Below are 21,015 nucleotides of genomic sequence, written 5' to 3' on the forward strand. Positions count from 1 at the left end.
GATTTATCTAACTGAAATCTGAACACTCATTTGTTATACATCCTACAAAGCTCTCTGTAAATTAAGAGGTGTACCAATCCATCCCCAAGAGAGCAAACAATTAAACACCCAAACATAACTATTCTATGATTCTATGTACAGACTCACACGTAACTATGGGATCATACAGAGATGTCTCTCCAGCTTCCACTTTCTGTAAATCATCCTGATGATGTTCATCAAGTTATGCCAAGTAGAATGAGCAAGATATGGCTAATCAGTTTGGCACTCCCATCACGGGGGCCCCAATCACCCCACCCTCACGATCACTCAAATAATATTTCTGAATCTTGACCTTTTATTTTCTTATTGAAAACTGACTCCAAGCGCAGTCTTGTGAAGTATGACTGTTCCTGGCAAACACTGTATTCCCTACAGAACAAAGCTGCAGATTTCCACTGCAGGAAAGTTACAGCTACATAACAGTATACAAACAACCTGTGAAACCAATAGTTTTGTTTAGATAGCACACTTCATAATTTAGATACTGGCAGAAGAAAAAAGCAGCAGGAAGAAGAAGGGACAAACGGGAAGCAGTTTCTGTAAGGCAGCCAAGTTAAGAAACCTGCAAGCTCCAGTGCCCACCAGAGATCTGGCAGTATGCAGCTGTGTAATCAATGCAAACTGGCAACAACTGTCACAGCAGCACGGGTGACCTAAGGCCATAGCTGCTACAAAACTGTGCTTACATCCAAGTTTTAAAATAGTCCTTTATTACATCACCAAAGACCACAAAATATCAGCACAATAACAGCAATACTTCGGTCTTTCTGTTAAGAGCACACTGGATGGAAACAAGGTTAGTGTCATTAATGTAGCTCCAATAGTCTTTACAGCCTTTATAAACTACCTGGACTTTGTTCTCAAAAGGAGCTGTACCAACACAACTATCTTCCCTGTGTAATTATATGGTTAAATTACAATGACATAATGACCAGCACAGACACATCTTTGGACTAAGTGACCATTTTTTCAGTTCTATTCCTGTTGACACAGCAGGCCAGCCATACTGAGCTAAACTGAAAAATGCCATTGTAACTGTACTTGGCGTCTGCACGAGGAGTGAGATTTACATAGGTTGTGGCTGCACTGGTATACAGCACTGATACTGTGCTGAGCAAATTATCCCACAAACAGAAGTACGTGTTGACAAACACATACATACAGGGCACATATAGCACATGGCACATATAGCAGACACAAAGTCAATTTGAAGACTGAATGAATCAGCTGAGGAGTTTTCTCCGTTCAAGCCCCTTTTGTTCAAGATAATGTGAATGCCTCAGACTTAATGCACACACCTCCTACCCTTGAAAGACCTTCCAGCTAGACTACTAAGTGCTGAGGGAGGACTGACTATTCCTTCTGTTAAATATGGCACTTCCCATGAATAAGTAGTTATCCAGGGGAACAGTGAGACAACGCAAGAGAGAGCGTGACTTCCAGCAAGCCTGGCATTTACAGCTTTTACCTAAGCTGTAGTCTCCACAGCAATGAATATTGATATTCTATATTCAAAATCTACCAGATGAAACATTCAGTCATCAGAATGGAGACTGAAACCAAGGATTTCCCAATTCAAACGAACTGTCCAAATCACAACATTACAGAACCATGTGCACTCTCCTTCTGGCCCATAAACTCAGTTTTAAACCAGCATCTACAATATAACAGCTTATCAGGCCAAAAATCAGAAGTCTTCCTCATCATAGAGCAGTCAAGACTGCAGGACATCCAGATATATGCATAACTGGACACTCTGGCACTGAAAAAAAACCACTTTATTTGCCTAAAAAAATAATAGGTGTCCTCTAATGTAAGTCGGTACTTTCCCAGGCAGCATGTAAAATTTCTTAACTGCCATACAAGTTACTTAATACTAAGCTTTCATGTACTAATAACACAACTGATCGTGTTCCCAGTTTTTGACTACACATTCAATTGTGTATTTAAAAAAGGCAGTTGCCACAAGTATACATGCAAGCTTTGGTATTAACTGACTGTAATGTCTGTTTACAGTCAGGAGGAACCAAAAATACTGAAATGAGCATCTCAACTAAACATGTGGGTAAAATGACAAGCCAGAGCCAGCATTCACATCCACAGAAGTGCACTAAGTCAAAGCAGAACGCTAACAGTATTTTACGATCTAGGAGTAGGTTCCAGAACTTACATACTGCGTTAAACATCTGTGGTTGTTGACTGCTTGGGGTTTTCTTGGTTTAGTTTGGGTTTTTTTTTGTTTGGGGTTTTATTTTGGGCAGGGAGGGGTGGGGAGTGGTGTGTTTAAACTGCATACACATGTGGTAAAAGGATCTGCTCTGCGTTTTAGGAACTTAAGGCTAGTCAGTTCCAGATGAGTAACTATAATGAAAACCAGGTGACTGGAAAGGGAAGCAAATGTTACAAGAGTAATTTTTTTAAACCTTCAAGTGGGCTAAAGCCCCATTCTAGACAGAGAACACAGGAAAAAAGAACATTACAGGCTTTGAAAACTAGAAACATGTTCTTCACCTTATGTACAAGCCAGCTGGTTTACTCTGTAGGTTTTAAACAGTATTCCAATTTGTTTTCAAACTTCATGTCACATAAAGCTCTCCTTTCTATCCTACTGGAAAGCCCATTACAAAAGGTTCATAAATAGACCGTATTTGTTCTAAAGTGTTTGATATTAGAAAACTAAATATTCTATTTAACAGTATTTCACATGAGTTTCTTTTGTTAGACATCCTATTGCCTCTTCTAGAAAAACAGCATCCTAGTCAAAATGAAACCAGACAGAAAGGGAAACAGGGTTTAATTACACTATTTCAAATGTTGTTTTAAAATCACCTAACACCCATGCACTAGAGGAAAAAGTAAAGAAAAGATCAAATTTAAATTACATTTAAATCAAAGCAAGAGAATTCACAAGGAAGCAAGTTTCCTAGTAAGCATTACTAACAATGCAAAAATGTTAACCATTCTTTCAGTGTTTCATACCCTCGTAACAAAGAGCCGCACAATGAATAGAAGTCTCAACGGTATCAGTCTTAGCCTGACTCAAAACACATTCAAATGTACGAGAATTCAAATAGACTCTGAAGAACATTTAAAGAAACAAACAAGCAACCCTCACTCAGAGCTACAGAAAAAAAAAACAAGTTATTTCTTCTGCTATTATCTTTCAGCCAAAACCAGAAAGATTAAGCTTTTATTGAGAAAACAAACAAGTCATTTTGTGATAGTGAGCGAACTTATGAAATCAACTAATATATGCACTCTTGCGTAATGGTACATGTGGTTTCCTCCTCTTTGTCGCTAAATAAAAGTACTGCACAGTCTCACATAAGAAATTTCACAGATGGTTACAATGAACCCCTCTATTTCAAGAGAAAATCATATATAATTCAGACATATTGAACAACAACTGAGTAAGAATATAAAACACGGGTAAGTGAACAGTTTTTCACAGAACAAATAGGTCAGTGAAGTCCCCAGCACATTCCTAACACTGAAGAATGTTTGTCAGAGAACAATGTGATTAGCTTCATCTGCATGTAATTCACCTCCCCACTTACACTCAGCCACACTGGTTTACAGTTTGGTATTTGGATTATGCAACCAGAATTCCACACTGAAAACTCTGAAGTTGAAAATGCATGTGTTTTCTATTTGCCTATATTCTTAATCCAGTAGTGGAAAAGCAGACAAGGAGGTAAGAAAAACTTCTTTCAACCAGTGTCAACAGACCCATTAGCTCCCTAGGAAGTGGTTAAACGAACGAGGGGGGGTGGGGGAGAAGGTGCAAAAAGATCACCTACAGCAGCCATACACAAAGACACCAGAGCATGCTGTGCTGCTGCTTTTTTACGGTAAAGAAGGTGGTCACTTAGCATTCCAACCACACACATAGGTGTCAGCTTTCAGGCTACAATACTGCCATATTTTTTGGTAATTTAGCCTTTCTACACGCCAACTCAAACTTCAGGTTAAGAAACGTCAGCCATTGATCTTCCTGCACATCCTACATAAATCACATCTTACCTGACAGCAACAGTAAGAGCACATGCATTATTTTACTAAACAATCATGGCCAAAAAGCATTTTTAAAAAAATTAATTCTCCTTTACATTCCAAAACCAATTTCTAGTTGTTTGGCACTTTGATAACTGATTAATAACCAAATTTAAATACACCCATACACATGTTTATATATTTAAAAATTACATGGTTTTAGCCCTCAGAAGAAAACAGATATTGTTCCTCATTACAGTGGTAGCATGCCAAGAAAAAATCCATTACTGAATCTTTATGTTAGAGTGAGACATGCAAAAACTCATTTTCAAGCAGCAGCCAGAAAAAACACAGCAAAGCCAGCAGTGTAATGTAGATTTTAAACCCTTAAAGAAAGGAATCCTTCCGAGTCAGTGGTCAGTTGCAGGTCAAAACATTCAAGCTAGAAATGCGAGAGAAAAGAGGGGAAAGACAGCAAGGCGACTTCATGCTTTCTTTATATAACCTAGTAATTAATCTATCTATTTGCAGTCCCCACTATTTCCTTCCTACTTCCCCAATACTAGCAAAGACACGTTAATAAGCATCCCTGAGAAGAAGAAAGAAATCAAGTGTTCAGTGGACAAGAACATTATCAAATGAAAAAACTTATGAAATGAAGGTTGAAAAAAAACGTTCAAAAAGGGCCATGGCTATCTTGAGAAAATGCACTTGCATTTGGCCATGGACAGTCAGACGCTCACATTCGCACAGAATCCTAAATGATGGACCTATAAACTACCTTGAAAAATCAGTATCTGTCTGTTTGGTGTTGGTAAGGACCTCCTACACCCACCCCAAGCCTGACTGTAACATGCCACTTGGAAGCTGAAAAGCTGTCTGCTTGCAGGACTGGGAGGTGAGCTGGCAGTTCAGACTGCTTAATGGTTAAATGTCACGTACAGTTTAAAACACCCTCTTACAACTAAGGAAAAAAATCATTATGGATACAAAACCATACACTACCCCCACCATAACAAGGACACAGTAAAGCAGTAAATATTTTACCAGCTATAATTCTAATTCACTCTACAATAAAAACTGTTTCCTTTAATCATCTCAAAATATAAATCAGAAAAGCCTTAACTAGTTTTCAAAAGTAGATTTCTGATTTCTAACCTCCATGGAGTATTCTAATTAATGGCCTTTAACCACATTTTACCTAGGCAGTGAGTGTTTGCTAAAAAATGAAGCAGTTACTAAATGACATAAGTAGCACTGATCAAATGAGAAATGGCTCAAAACTTAATTTCATTCCCAGCTGGGTCTGAAACTTTATGAATCCCAAACACAGGTGTGACAAAAACATAACTGGTCTAGCTCTGTGGGCCTTAGCACCTTGCAGCAATCAGTAAACTAAAGAATAGTGCCTTTAACACCTGCACATCTTCAAGGTCTTGGGAAAGGCAGGTGAGAATCAGCCTGATTACATTTAAACCAGCTGTAATGAGATTTGCACTAATCTGGATAAATCAAGAGTCTGCCATGCACACACGAGCCTCTTTCACACACTATTTGTGTTTGCTTCCCACTTCCACAATGCCTCCTTATCCTATCAACTATACAAGAGAAAATTAGGACCTCTATTAATAAAAAAGAGAAAGCAAATGGAGAGACAGTCACAGAGATGAAGAAACTACCAAGGAGAGATTAAAGGGAAAGCAAAGAGGGTCGAAGTTTGTGTACCTGAGCTTTTATAGTATGTTTGTTCTGGCACTGACTGCAAGAGTCCAGTGCCAAAAAATTTTGGCAGAATGCTGTTCCCTACCCCAGCAAAAAGAGAACAGCGTGACTGATTTAACTGAGAAAACACAACCAAAAAGTGAAAAAACATCGAAAGCAGTCTTATCAGTACAGTCATGTTCATCAAAGTTCTCCTACTCAGCTGAAAACATTTGCTCTCACATATAAATAAAGCATTTGGTGATGTTCAGGGTTATTCTGAACCAAGTTTCCCAAGTAATTTACTAAATTACTTTAAACACAGAAAAAAAGGCATTAATTCAGCATGTGGATCTCTACCATAATCATGGTTCACTAGGCCTCAGACAGCTTCCTGGTGCGAGCTCTCCTCTGCACTTCCTATGGTCCCTACGTCATGTGCAGATGCCACGATACATGTTTCTGACCAACAGTGAAGTTACAGACCTTACTCAACAGCAGCTAGAATGCAAGAAACAGATGCCAGCCAAACACATTTAGCTTCTGCAGGAAATACCCGTCCTCAGCCAGAGCTGCTCTTCAATATTTAACAACATTACATTATTTAAGAAATAGTATTCAACTGACAGTGATCTGAAAAGCAAGCTTGAAATATACCTCAGAAGTTAATTCCCCTTAAAAAAAACAAACCCAAACCACCAAATCCTCCTTTCAGCAGACACAATCCTACCTGCCTGCAGCTGTTCTTCTAAAAAAGTAAATTCAAATTCTACATCGAACAATCAATGCACCCATTGAGAACAACCAATGAATCCTTAACCATGCACTAAAAAAGCTGGGAAAACTCTCCAGACTTGCTCAGGTGTGCTTGGAAGATTGCAGTCTCTCTGAGGTGAGGCCTGGCTCCTTGTGGTTTGACGAGACTATGACAAGTTGTTGAGAAATACCACATCTGAGCTGTTCCAGGGTGCTTTTCATAATTACATGATTTGCACAACAGTGCCGAAGGTGTGGCACATCACACACATCAACTGATGCAGCCTGTGACACTCCAGTCTTCCCAGCGCCTCCAACTACTCTGCTTCCAACTTCAGCAGAACTTTCAGAAACTGGAGTGCATGAGAAGACTGCACTCTAATCAGAGTTCGCAGACATCTGCATGCAGCGTTTCATGTGACAGCACTGATTAAAAACCATTTTCAGTTCCTGGACAACTTCTACTTTATACACTTGTCTCCCCTCCTTTTAAATACCCAGTAACAACAACCACCGCCTGCCTCTGGATCTGCCAAAAGACATTCTGCGCTCGCTTTTGATAGTCTTAAATCTCCTCAAAACAAATGCATGCTAGTTTCTGCCTTGCTTACTGTACAGAGCACACTTGACCGCATAAAATAACCAGAGGGAAGCATGCCATTTTCTAAACAGGGGTCCTTAAACTCACAGACTTCTGAACTACACAACAGAAACAGAAGTTCTAGAGACACATAAAAATGAGCACACCATTACTCTTTAATTTGAAGCAAACCCATTCACAGTTGGATCAACACACTGTTCACTGCTTCCTCTTACTGCCTTTTTTTTTTTAAAGAGTCTTCCTTCATCACCAGACCTCTATAACAACTCTGCTAGGTAGCTTCAAGGGTAACTTACATAGGCCAAAAGAGCAATTCAGGCTGGTGCACACGCTTCTCTAATCAGCTCCTGAGCTTCAGTAAACTTAGCTTCTAAGTATCAGCATCAAACACAACACTCCACTTTATAATGGCACAATATTCAATATCAATTAACAATATTCAGAAGTGCCTCCATATATACCTTGTGAAGTTACTGGCACAATCACAAGGTTTTGTGGAGAGAAGGAAAAGGTACTTAGCCACCATGCATTACTCAGGCAGCGTGACAACTCCAGCTCCTCAAATCGCAGGATAATGACAAAAATAGCCCCTGGCAGTCTGAACTAAGAACTCCCTACTCTGCAGCGATGTTTTGCTCTCACTGGCACACCAGGTGGCTGCCAGAAAGCTTCCTGTATCAGTATCTTCACTTACTCTCCTTTTCTGGAAAGGTCAGCAGCAACTCAGAGCAGGACTGACAAGTTGTGAGTCACTGTAAGACAACGTGCTTGACAAGAGGTGCCTTATAATTACAGACTACAGAAAATTACCTTCTAAATGTTTTTCTCCAACTGAGGCAATACCAACAAGAAAAATAACTTAGAACCTTAGAAAACAGCACCAAAAGGAATAGGAAATGCATTAAATTTTAAGGTATATTAATTCATACATGGGAAATTTTCTCCTTTTAATTTTACGTTACCGAGTTACAGCAAAACCAGTAAATAAGAAATGGTATTTATTGTGAATTGAAAGAAAACACTATCACATATCTTTAAAAAATCAGTCTCATTAAAATGAACACCAACAAGAGACAGTAGTCTATACACCATTAGGGAGTACGCGTAACAATACTCACATACTGCTAGCTGGATCTGAAAAGGGATGCACTCTTACTAGACTAGTAGAAATGCAAAATTTATCTTTAAAAAGAACAGTTTTCATTTGCTTTAAATCAACAAGAAATTGCTGGCTGTTCATTGGAACGTTTTAAATTCAATGTACCTACCTTCTTCTCTAGCTACTTGTTAAGATTTCAACGGTTATGCGAGTACTGTCTGACTTACTAGCTTGGATTTCCTAAAAAGCACAGCAGACAGACAGCTGCACTCCCCTAGACACAGTGCTGCGATCAATCTGTGCAGTTCCCCAAAGTGTCCAGCACCGTCGTCCTGCCTCCAGCTGTAATAAATCAGTTGCCTGCCCAGCAATTGGCTTTTCTGATAAGTGTCGGTTTGGGAGAAACAGCTCTGAACAACAAAGAAAAATTCGCTCTACTAGCTGAACTTGCTGAGAGCCAGCACCCCTAACAGGGTCCTGGAGCTGCATTCTGGCTAGTTCTTGAAGTTGGAAAGTTATAATACCAGAGCATATATTTTGTTTTGGCACCTTTATCTTTTTAAAGCTCCCTGAAGGGTGGTTCCCAGCTACCATATGCTTCTGGTTGACAACTTTGCTTACCACTGATATTCTGAAGATAACAAGAGTTAAGACTTCTTGAAATTGAGTAAGAAACATTAGGGACAACAAATTTTCCTGTAATGCTCCTTTCCTTCTAATAATTTCTCCACATTATTCCACTGTAAAGTGTACTCCCTCTGAAATCAAAAGCATTACAGAGTAAAATAACTGGTTTTGCCAAAGGAAGCAGTAGCACTACCACACCTTGGCTCCAGGAAACTGCAATCAGGGAAGGACTCAAGTAAGCAGCAGCCTTCCTACACAAAAGCACGGACACCGCGAGACAAAAGACAACCATTTTTCCTTTAAAAAAAGGAACACCTTACAATATCCAGCGTTTCAGTGCTCCCTGATCACTCATTTCCAAATGAGTCTTTCTCTCCAGGGCACAAGTCACGCTGCTTCTGTAAGTGGGGACTACTTCCTTAAGTTGCATCTACTTTCATAACAAGCTACAGCCATCAAAAAGACGCAACAAAATTACAGCAACCATCGGAGGTTGTCTGCACAGAACAGCACCTTTAAAGGGAAAGCCCTCTAACAAACCAGACCACGCACCATACGAGGGGCACTACTGAGCACATTTGAAACTACATTTCGAAGACTGTCATTTACATTGGTATTAAATCAGCGAGCAAAGTACCAAAACCAGATGGCCCCTACACTCCTCCCGAGCCAGAGCGCAGAGTGGGTGAGCTAGACCACCTTCACTGAGCTGCTCCTTGGCTCCAAGGGGGGCCCCAAGCGTTGCCTTCCGCCTCAGCAGTCCAATCACAACTACACTCTCTAAAGTCCTTTCAAAAATGCCCATTATAAAAACCAAAGTAATCTCAGACCGATTTACAAAACACACGGACCCCACAGCAGCCACCGGCTCCTCTCCTCCCGGTCCCAGCAGCCAGGCTTCCCCAGGACAGGGCTCAGCGCGCAGCTCCTCCGGCAGACAAAAGGAGCCGGGAGCCACGATCCCGCATTCCTCCGCGCCCGGCGGGGCGGGGGGCGCCGGTCCCCGGCGGAGACAAAGTCTGCGGCTCACGCCGGCCGGCCGCGCTCCCGCGACGGACAAACTGCGTAGCAAGGCTGGGACAGGGACCAGGGCTGATGCCCCCGGGCTACCCCCCTCACCGGGACATGTAGCGGCGGCTCCGCGAGGAGCAGGAGAGGTGCGCGGCGCAGCGGCGGTCCTCCCGCACCGCCCGGCAGAGGGGTCCCGCGGGGCGGCCCGCGGCGAGCCGGGGAGCCTCTCCCCCTCCCGAGTCCCGAGTCCCCAGGCCCTCCCCCGGCCGCAGGGCGCTCTCCCGCCGACGGGCAGCGGTCCCCCTCGAGGCCCTCACCGGCCACAGGAAACAAAGGAGCGGCCGAGCGGCGGCGAGAAGCGCCCGCCCGCCGCGCGAGGGCCGCGGGGCCACCTCAGGCCGGGAGGGCCGGCGCAGCCTAGGCCGCGGCGGGAGCACTCACCGCTGCAGCACCAGGAGGAAGGCGAGCCCTGCGGGAACTTGGCCGAGTCGGGCGCGATGCAGACACTGGAGCCGAGATGGGGGCACTCCATGGCGGGCGAGGCTGTGGGGCGCGACGGGCGGTTCCTCGCGGCGCTACAGCAGCGGCGCCCCGCGCACAACAGCCATTTTATGGACAGCGTCGCGATCCGCGCGCCGGGCTTTGCGGGCAGCCGCCCTCCCGTCCGCGCCCGGCGGCTCCCTCACCCCGCCTCCCGCCGCCCGCCGGGCTTTCCGCGGAGCCGGCCTCCCGTCCGCCGCTCCGCCCGCCGGGTTTTCCGCGCTGCCGCCGCTTCCCGTCCAGAAGAGGCGGAGCAGGGCCGCGCCGCGCCGTCCCTGCTCAGAGACCGGCGCGTGCGAAGGGCGGGCCGCCCCGGCGGGCGCTGAGGCACGGCCCGCGCCGGGCCGACCAGACCGGCGGGAGGGCGGCGGCCGCCCAGAGGAGGCCTGCGGCGGGGTGACCCAGCCCAGCGCTCTCAGCCTGGCTCCAGAGCAGAGCTGCTCCAGCCCTCGCAGCATCTCCACGGCCTCCTCTGGACTCGCTCCGACAGCTCCACGTCCCTCTTGTGCTGCTGCCCCAGAGCTGGATGAGGACTGCAGGGGGGGTCTCGCCGGAGCGCAGCAGAGGGGGAGAATCCCCTTCCTCGACCTGCCGGTCACGCTCTAGGGGTGCAGCCCAGCACACGGGGGTGGATGTCTGGCTGCGAGCGCACACGGCCAGGTCACCGGGAGCGTCCCAATGCTCCCGTCCTCCTCAGGACTGCTGTGCCCGGCCTGTAGTTGTGCTGGGGACTGCCGCGAAATGCAGTGCCAGGCCCAAACTCTGCCTCAGTTACTGCGGGCACGAACCGCAGAGCCGGGTGCTGCCCGGAGCAGGCACGTCCTGTCCCGTCCCACCGCGGGCGGCAGCTCAGGCAGCTTTGTGCCTCTGAGAGACCACATAAAGTGTGTTTGTAGCGAGGCAGATGCTGTACTCAAGCAATTTGTCCCTGAAGAGGCACGGTCTATGGCATATGTTCACTCCCTGTTTTAGAACGCTCCGTGGTCTAACTTCTTCCTAGAGACAACAGGATGTCGTAGTAACCTTGGGTCTGTGATGGTTACTTGCAAATGCCTTTGCCTTTAAAGAGTTACCTGGCCTCAAATTCAGCCTGTTACTGGACTTCCCACCCTGTGACCATGACCTTTGTGTGAAGTGGCAGTACAAGGACAGATGTTGTATTACAGGTTTTCCAGACACAGAATAACAATTCTATATCTCAGAAATGTGCATGCTTAATGTTGGGATCATAATACCAGAAATTCCTGATAATACCTGAAAAAGAGGGGATTTTTTTAAACCTAAGGAACTGTGACTACTCCTGCATATTAGGAGTGTTAGGCCTTTTCCCTTACTGTAACTACTGTGAGAAATACAGTTTTGCCACTGGTTTTGCCTGTGACCAGCACGTTGACACGAAAAGCATCTATCTCAATGTACTTCACATGGCACAGCACTATTTCACAGAAGATTATTTTAGAAACTGACAGGTCTATATGGATTTTCTGATGAGCTACTTGAAATACTCATATGAAAGATGGCTCGGTGTGACAAATCTCCTTGGTAGAACACTGTTCTTTTTTCACACTATTTACACAAGGGAGGAAATTCAGAACATTTTCTATCCAATTCTCCACAGCACCAGAAACCAACTATACTCACTGGAGTTAGTTTGTATGTGCAGCTGTGTAGTTAAAAGCAAAATCACTTTATCATTACGAAACTGAATTAAATGGTTGCAAATGTTATCCTGACACAAAACCATGGAGCTTCCTCACATATCCCTCATCCTTCAAACCTGTCATATTTGATCTGTCACGTAAGTAACAGTCCCAGCATGTACTTTACAGGTTCTACACAAAGTCTGTATTTGTATCATTTTCTAACAAATATGCAAATAGAGCAAAAATTAATTTGGAGGACAGAATTCTAAAACAATGAAATGTTTTCACTGTTTTAAAACAAAAAAACAAACAAGTCTTAACATCACTACTTTGACATACATCTAGGAATTACTTATACAAGTTTAAGGAGCAAAAACGTGGTTGTGTTAGCATGTTTATATATTAGACATGGGGCTCCCTTGTTTCTTCTCCACTCTCTGCCACAATGCATAATGAAGACATACATTACAATAAAGCAGCAGTTTGACTGCAGTTGCTGTCTTTTCTAACCAATGCAGATGTTTAATTTTCTTGTCATTCCCCACCCATCCTTACACACAAACAATGAAAAAGAAACCTCAACTGGATCTGTACTTCTCATTCTCCCCTCCCTATCAGCGTCACTTGGCCTTCTCGCAGTAGCATTTTGCAACCAGAATTTAACCAAAACAGTCAGTTCTTATCTCACTGTGTGCATTATGTTAGCAGTACATTTAGTTTTTTAAAAGTAAAGAGCTGGTTAAATATGGTAAATAAACATGTTTAAATCCTTCTAATTATCTACTTTAATTTTAGCACTCCCATTCATGACTTTACAGTTGATACAATATACATGGAGAGGAAAACCAATTATTTTCCTAAGTAAACCAGGATCTGTCTCAAAAGAGCAATCACTGGAATTGAACCCCTGCCTGCACGAACTACATCTCTACCAAAAGCGATGTTCTGAACTCATTAGAGCTATGATACCTACTATTAGACCAGTTTTTCTAAGCATAGCCATGTTGTAAGAGTATCTTCTGGCAAGACAGGACTAGACCCAAGTATCAGGTAAGAGTCAATGGGTGATGCCATCTTGTTTCCCCAAGCACCTCATGGACTTAACAGAGTAACAGTCTGAATAGGGTAGCAGATAGGAACGAGGATGACTGGGGTGGGAGTAGTGTCTTTAAGGGAAGAGGAAGATGAAAAGGCATGATGCATTGCAGCAAAACTGCAATGAACACAGTGGCTTATGGAAGAAAGACATCTGCAGAAATGTTAGCAATACAAAGCCTATGTACTGCTTTGTCTTATGAGGTCCCCTTTTTAGTCCAGAAGTCTGCAAACTTGCAGACTTCTAAACAAAGAAACCCCATGACTTTGGTTTAATTTAAGAGGCTTTTGACCATCATCTACCATCTTTATTTTAAGCTGGGACTACTGAACTTGCAATATTACACACAAACAAAAATGTTCTTTCACTCCTGCTGTGGAGTTATTAAGATCCCCATAACAAAAGAACAAAAGGTGCTTGGGATTGCAAGGAGGTTGGGAGTGACTGCACAACTCTGCCAAGCACAGCATTTCCCAGAATGACAGACACCAGTTACAACACTGGGCAGCATTTAGGTGTGAGAAACTACTAAATAAAAAGGTGTCAGCTTGCCAAGGTAGGCCCTTCATTTACCATCCCGGATGTTGCATGTTTAGAAGTCAAAACCATCCACACTGTGATACCTTATTCCTTTGCAAGATGATAACAGAGTTTTATTCCTCCTTTCATGGTTAGGTTGACAACCATTCAGCAAAACTTTTTAAACAGTGTTATTTTGCCCAAATGACACTTTTTTTGCATGTTTCTTCATTTTAGTTGCCATGCCCACAGCAAATGTGGTAGCCTTTACATTTTTTACCTCTGGTTGCCAATATAAATACTTAAGTAAGGATGATTCAATCTGTTAGGGAGTCATGATGCAAAGCAGTTATCACATGTGTGAGGATGCACAAACACAGTGTAAAAAAGGGTATCTGTAATGCAGCCTCTTTGCCTATGGAAAAATAGTTAATAATGCACTACGAGCACTTGTATCTCAAAGGCACCACTACAGAGACAGTTTTACGTGGCTTGCAGTGAGGCCTACGTGCTGAATGCAGAGGAAAACTGTAGTAGAAGCTCTGGGTATAATTTTCCCTTTCAGATTGCTTTTTCAGTAAGATTTCTTGAGTACAAATCACTTAATTTGGAACTGGAGTCCCATTTCTTGCTCCCATCCTTCCTCAGAGCAGAGTGATTTAGATGATAACTAACATTAATCCTACAAGCATGCTCATTCTGGGTGCAATCAGTGCTGAACAGGAGCCTGTGAATTAGCATTATAAATTAGAAATTTCTATTTAATATACTGCACAATCATCTCTACTACGACAGAGATATTCTACACAACATCCTCTTGTGGGCTGTTTGTAGTCATCCATATAGGCTCTATCTGAGATTATGAGAGTTAAAATTTGGCACTCAATTGGTATTTTGCACATATACTAACAATTTACAGCAGGGAAGTTTGCCTGGAGGGTTCTTTAGTTCTGCTGTATTTCTCAAAAATAAAATCTGTAGTCTTACATACCTGAAAAGCATCAACTTGCCTCCCTTATGTATGTATTATGATATGGTCTAATAATGCAGTAGCAAAATCTTTCATGTGACTTTGGCTTCCTTCAAAATCACTAGATGAACATCACTCAGTGTATCAAGTGAAGCAGATTGTTGCCTTAGGTGACTTCCTCATTTGCTGTACAAATTGGAACGCATGGAATAAAGAAGGGAGGATGCCGCAGGAGTGGAATGAATGCTACCCTGAAGAACTAGAATATCTCCCCCACAGCACATTTCTTCTTTACTAAGTGGTGAACTCAGAATATGTGGAATGAGATTGGCAGATGCACTGAACACTCAACTCAGAAAGGATAATAGCAAGCCTTTTGCTCTGAACACAAAAAGCAGTAAACACTCTGAAAATACTACATGCCAATCCAGATGTAGTAGAAAGCTGACAGACTGGGCTTTCACCTCTTACCTCCCAAAGGTGTAAAAATGAAACATTCAGATATGTTGATAAGAGCAATGGAGACTACACAGAAACCCACCATAAGGAAATGAATTCTCTATTCAGTGCAGATGCAACTCTGAGGCAGACAACTGGCATGGAAAATATCAACAGAAAGCATCATAATACAGTTAAGTTTTAATACAGGGTCTTGGCATAATAACACCTCAACTAGAGGCTGGCCTAGCAGCCCTGTGGGTTATATGCCACCTCTGCAGCAGACAGAAGCTTAGTGGCACGTATGAAAGCTCGCTACAGCACATGAAATACCACAAGCCCATTTCCGGCAGCACATTGTCTCATTAACAAATCTATTTCCATTTCCTGCACAGCCCCTGAAAATTAAGGTCTCGCAGTTCCGTTACAAGGCTCAAGATTCTTCTCTAAAAGGCACGACGCCCAGGATGAAAGACAGAAGAGACCAAAGTGTAAAACTAGGCAAATGCCCAGAGCAAGCATCTTTGACAGTATTTAGAATATAAGATTAAGTGTGTAAATAAGCATGACTCTTCAAAGCATGCCCACGACACTTCTGCACACACACCTTGAGGGGGCGGTGTGACACCAAGTATTGTGCAAAGGAACCAGGTCGTGCCAAAGGACAGAATACTCTCCATTCCTTCCTGCTTACATCATCACTAAGAAATTACCTGAACTTCCACTTCCACAGGATTAATGGTTCTCCCCAGTGCTAAGGAGGGATCCCTCATTTCTTAATGAGTTGCTTCTTGTAGGGAATAACATTGACTATGGCAGTACAATTGTATTGGGCTGACACAGGTATCACCAGAACAGAAGATTGCTTTTACATATGATCTTCCAGCAATGTGATTTCTGAGGGCCTGTGCTAATTTTACATCACTTCTCCAAGGATTCCAGAAACATCTTATAGAACAAAGGCAACTCTCTGATGCAAACTTTGCCTTGTCTGCACTATCACAGCTTGGTCACAATGCAAGGTATAAATAAGGGTGAATGTGACTATTCTGCGATTTCTGGTTGTGGGGCTTTTTTTTAGCAAACCAAGTGAGATGTGAAAAATAAATGATAAAACTGAATGGTTTTAAAATTTTCCACATCGTTTTCTTAGGGTGTTATCTGTACAGACAAAAGGTTATTTTTAATTTGTACTTTCAACAAATGCCTCAAAGTTCTCACGTCTGGCAGCTTTCCCACCAGATTTATCAATTGTTACACTGTCAACTGGAGCCTGTTCAATAATGCAAGTGCAGCAGGGTGACATCCAGCAGCATTATTTCATGTCACAGCACTTAGCTTTGACTGTATTCAGGTATGTAAATTTTGTATTATTTCCAAATGCAGTCTTGAGAATATAATAATGATTCTGTACTTGTGTTTAAGCTACTCTTAAGATCAGCAGGCTTTATCTTATCTTATCTTATTCAAAATAGAACATCTTATAGCCAACACTACTAATTTCTCTTCATCACAACTGAACAAGGCTTATTCACTGATTTTGGCAAACAAAAGAACTATATTAAAAAAATAAAATTAAATTAGGCAGCTCAGTTTAGATACTGTCTCAGAGCACAAAGAACTCCCAAGCCTCCTGTTTAAAGAAGGCTTCGTACTACCTATTGCCTGGAATATGTGATAGCTGGGACCAGCCTATCCACCTACCCGCTTCATCAAGGAAAGGAAAATTGTTCCAAAGCACTTGAGTAATTACAGATCTTAAAACTCACTATTTCTTAACATCACGTGGGGCAAAACCACAGACATTTCTAAGCCACAAACACTGCATGTTTAAATGACATGCAGGGTTTCCATTTCCCTGCTATGATTAGCTTGGTAACAAATTTAAGGAAAATAGACAATAATCTAGTCACAAAAATTAAAAGAAGAATTACTCTTCTAACAGTCTGGGAGGGCTGGGAAGAGAATGAGATGGCACAGAATTTTACTATTTCAGATAAAACTCAGGAATCAGAATGTGAAATCAATTTGCCTGTAAAAAGAACATGTACAGAAAATACTGCAAGTGTTTAAATCCATTTCTAAAATCCCATTCCAAACATTTTAAAATGTTATGATGGGAAAGTCCCAGGACAAACTGGGTGAATTAATATGACTTTTTTCACCTCTAACATCTGTTATTATATGTATATACCTATTATATCTGTAGAATATTACTACAGTGAAAGTATCATATGTATCTGTCCACTGTACACAAACAGTATCACTCTTCCCTTTACATTAAACAAGACTGTTGATAGTCAAAATACGCTACAAGCTGGTTTTGCTTCTTTGTTTGCTGTAAGCTGCAAAGGCATCCCACCTGACTCTGTGGCACGTATTTGCTTCTAGTTTTGTACAAAGAATTCTGTACTGTACTACACACATACTGGATCTTGGTTCTACTTTACTGACCACAAAGTACTGTAATTATTAACCCAAAAGCTGCTAATGTCCAGAACATTTTGATTCTGAAGTGTTCTGACTCCAAAGCAAAGCGTCCTGGGGAAAAACCTGCCATTGTACACAAAGACAGTATACACACTACAGTGATAGCCGAGTTGAACGAGACCAGTGTTAGCTCACAAATGGGTGCATTTTATCCTGTTTGGAGATCAGTTCATTACCAGGGAAACAGGAATTTTCTTGCCATGTCACCAGATTACAGTATTTGTTATTATGTTATTCTTCAGGCTCTGTTATTCACAATGTTGAGTAGAACTGTGAGAAAGGCGACCACTGGTTCAGATTTCCTTTCCTCACTCCCTTTGTTTAACATCTGCTAATTCAAGGACTCAGCAAGGCCCTCTGAGATTTTTCAACTCTTGCTGGAATTTGAAACTGAGATGGTAAAATACAGAGAGCTTGTTCTGAAATAGGAAGCCACCTGGGCACCCTGTGAGCGCTACTACTTCTTTCAAAGCAGTCTTGCTAAGCTGGAAACACCAAATGCTTTACTCGTTATAGCAAAAGACAAATGTGCCATAATCAAAGAGCTTCTATGAACTGCTGACACAGGTAGCCCTGAATTTTGAAGATCAGAGAGGTAGCTCAGTTTTCTGCGATGCTAATTTGCTTCACAGTAGAGGTCAACACTCAGTATATTTTTACTCATTAAAATGCATGGCATTCTGTAGATGGGGAGGATCAGGAAGTTAATATGGAGCATGATACAATTTATATTCAAGCAAACTACCTGAAGACCCTTTACAGAATTTCAAATCTGCAATGCCTGTTACTTCTTTCACTTAGAGCCTCGCAGAATTAGACCCAATATAACCAATGCAGATATTTAAAAACATCTACAGGGCTACATTACTACTTCTCTACCTGCTGGCTCTAGAGTTTACCCAGGCTGGTTTCTTTAATGCCTGTGGGGCATTTGTGGAATTTATAGGGCACCATGAAAAATGATTTATTGGCATTCCCACGGGAAGTGCTTAGTAACTCATCCATTCTCTTATAATGCAACCATCCCCAATTCACTGTGTACCACATTAGCAGGCATTTCTCTATGCTCTGAGATCTGTGTGTCTAAAAGAATCTAAGATAACACATAATTGCAGTAAACCCTTTCATTTCTAAGATTCCCTTTTGTTAAAAGGGTTCTCTAAGAGCAGGGACCAGAATAGATATTCCAGTCAGCAAATGAGTAAGCTTGGTAAGACTTGCTGCATTTTGTGGCCCTTCCCTGCCCCATCAATAGTCACTTAAGGATAGTTAAGCAGCAGCTGCATAACTACATTCTGCTGTCTTCACTGATTCACAAATCCCTATCAACATCATTCCATGTTTCATTTGAACCATGGTTCAAACATATAAGCAATATAAACCAAGCTAACTAACAGGATAACTGATCACCATCTACCCCTATTGCACGTTAGCACAGTTTTGTAAAGTAGCAAACAGCTGGAAAAATGATATAGAGATCTCATCACAGTGATTCTCTCATTAAATTATTATTGTTTCAATAGAAGATCACTTTGAATGTTCCATCATGTCCTAGAAATGTGAGACAGACTTCACTGCTGTATTGTCTCTATCCTAAGCATGGTATTTGAAGTAGGCAGAGATTGCCAGGCCTGCATTTAGAGCATAATGAGTATTGACTTTTGTAAAAATGACTTGAGCACCCAAGCCCAAGAAATTATTAAACTTGTGTGGTGTGTAGAGTAGTTTAAACACACAAAAAGAGCTTTTAATTCGGGATACCCAGTTCTCCTTTGTCTCACTTAATGCGACTTCATGCAAGCCCAAGGGAAAATGGCAGGCTCAACAACTTCCAGGTATGTAAGGGACAAAACTCTGAAGTACAGGTTAACCAAGACATGCTTGCCAACCATAGGATAATTTTCTTTTGATGTAAGAGCTGTAGTAGATCAAAAGGCGGATCTAAATAGCCAGAGCATTTAGGTACTCATAAACATGACATGTAATAATAAGCCTTGCTCCCAGGTTCAGGTCTTAAGCTATCAGTATTCCTGCATGAAGGTAAAGCTTCTCATTACAGTTCTTCTTTGAGGAAACAGAGGCTAACAAGCCTGACTTGTCATTAAAGCTTCTCATCTGCCTTGACAATGCTGCATTTTGCCATTTCTAGGATAAAAGGCCAGTTCTCTTTCACCTTGCCATGTGGGAAAATGAGCAGATATTGTTGGTGCTGCAAAACCATGAGCCATATGCAACCACAATATACCTATGTACAAGAAAATTAAGAACTAGCACTACCTACAGAGTTTATATCTTCCTACAAGTATGTGCACTGTGTGTTTTTTCTATGTGTTGTTGGCACATGCTGCTTACACTGTTCAGAAAGTACTCTGCTCTCAGACTGACAAACATTGCAGGGTTATAGCAGTTTGAGGTTCTATTTACTTAGCTTGTTGCAAGTCATGAGGGATTGTGTAGATGCATCACTAAGGGCTGAAATGAAGCGCTTAAATTACAAGTGAAATTAAAAATCCATTTGACTTACCATCATCTAGACAGATCTATGCAGCTAATGTGGAAAAACTTTTCATGTGTTGCCTGTCAGTGAAGAAGTCATTCCCATTCCCAGCAGCACCTCTGGAAGCAAATGGTCTGCAGCAGTTCATGGTTCTGTAATAAAAGAATATTCTTCAGGAATGCTCAAAATTTACAGTGCTGTGTGATGCTGGTCTCCTTTTACCCTCATCATTTGCTATTATAACGTGTTTATTGCTCTATATGAAACATCATGTTGCAGCTCTAGACACAAGACTGCTGCAGTTAACAAGCTGGTGGGAGAACTCCCATAGCTCCATGTCCCAGAGGCTGCATGAAAAATCCCCTTGTGGGGAGGTTCCAAACCAGCAGCTGCACCACTGGAGCACTGCCTTCCCAAAGGAGTACAGGCCACAAGATGTGGACTCCCTGCATTCCTGGATGACAGCTAAGATTTTTTTCAGATTTTTACAAGATATTTTTAAAATATAAGCAGAAAACGTTTCATTTCATACACACCATTTTTTCATGCCTTCCTATGAAGAACTAGCCCACATTTCCCTCACCCTCTTTCCCCAGCCCTAGTTCCCTGGCTTTTACAGTCACTATTAAGAGATTTACATTTCTGGAAAACTACAACACTGACTTCTTTCACATTGGCTTTTAAAACCAACATCTGACTGCCAAAGTGTTTACCAGCAAGACAAACCAAGCAAGCTTTTTTATGCCTCCAAAGCTAATAAAATACTGCTTGGAGCACAGCTTGCCTTGCATTTCTTCAGAGCAGAGCTCATTCTGCAAGGCCAACGTGAGGAGACAGCTATTTTAATCATCCCATAGTTGGTTAAGCATAGGTTCTCCTGTTGATTTAAAACAGTCTTAACTCAGAACACTAAGCCATAAATACATCTGGAGCTGAGGCTGAAGAAGAGTTAACTCATCTCTTTAGTTTTATTTTAAAATATACCTTTAGAT

General features: G+C 42.1%; 1 protein-coding gene across 7 annotated transcripts in view; it reads right to left on the reverse strand.

The window, feature by feature from the left end:
* The window catches only part of USP3 (ubiquitin specific peptidase 3), a 79,674-nt gene that overhangs the window by 31,545 nt on the left and 27,114 nt on the right, over positions 1 to 21,015 (reverse strand). The window contains exon 2 of one of the 7 annotated variants that reach the window (XM_062625986.1): positions 20,051 to 20,175. Coding sequence is in view for 4 of the 7 variants with exons in the window: in XM_062625940.1 (XP_062481924.1) it covers positions 9,471 to 9,624 (154 nt within the window). In the remaining 3 variants the exon portion in view is untranslated. The other 6 variants (XM_062625960.1, XM_062625977.1, XM_062625940.1 and 3 more) reach the window with 6 other exon arrangements.

Source organism: Pezoporus occidentalis, unplaced genomic scaffold (genome assembly GCF_034315485.1).
Source record: "Pezoporus occidentalis ecotype Australia unplaced genomic scaffold, CSIRO_AGI_Poc_V1 ctg11, whole genome shotgun sequence".
Lineage (NCBI taxonomy): Eukaryota > Metazoa > Chordata > Aves > Psittaciformes > Psittacidae > Pezoporus > Pezoporus occidentalis.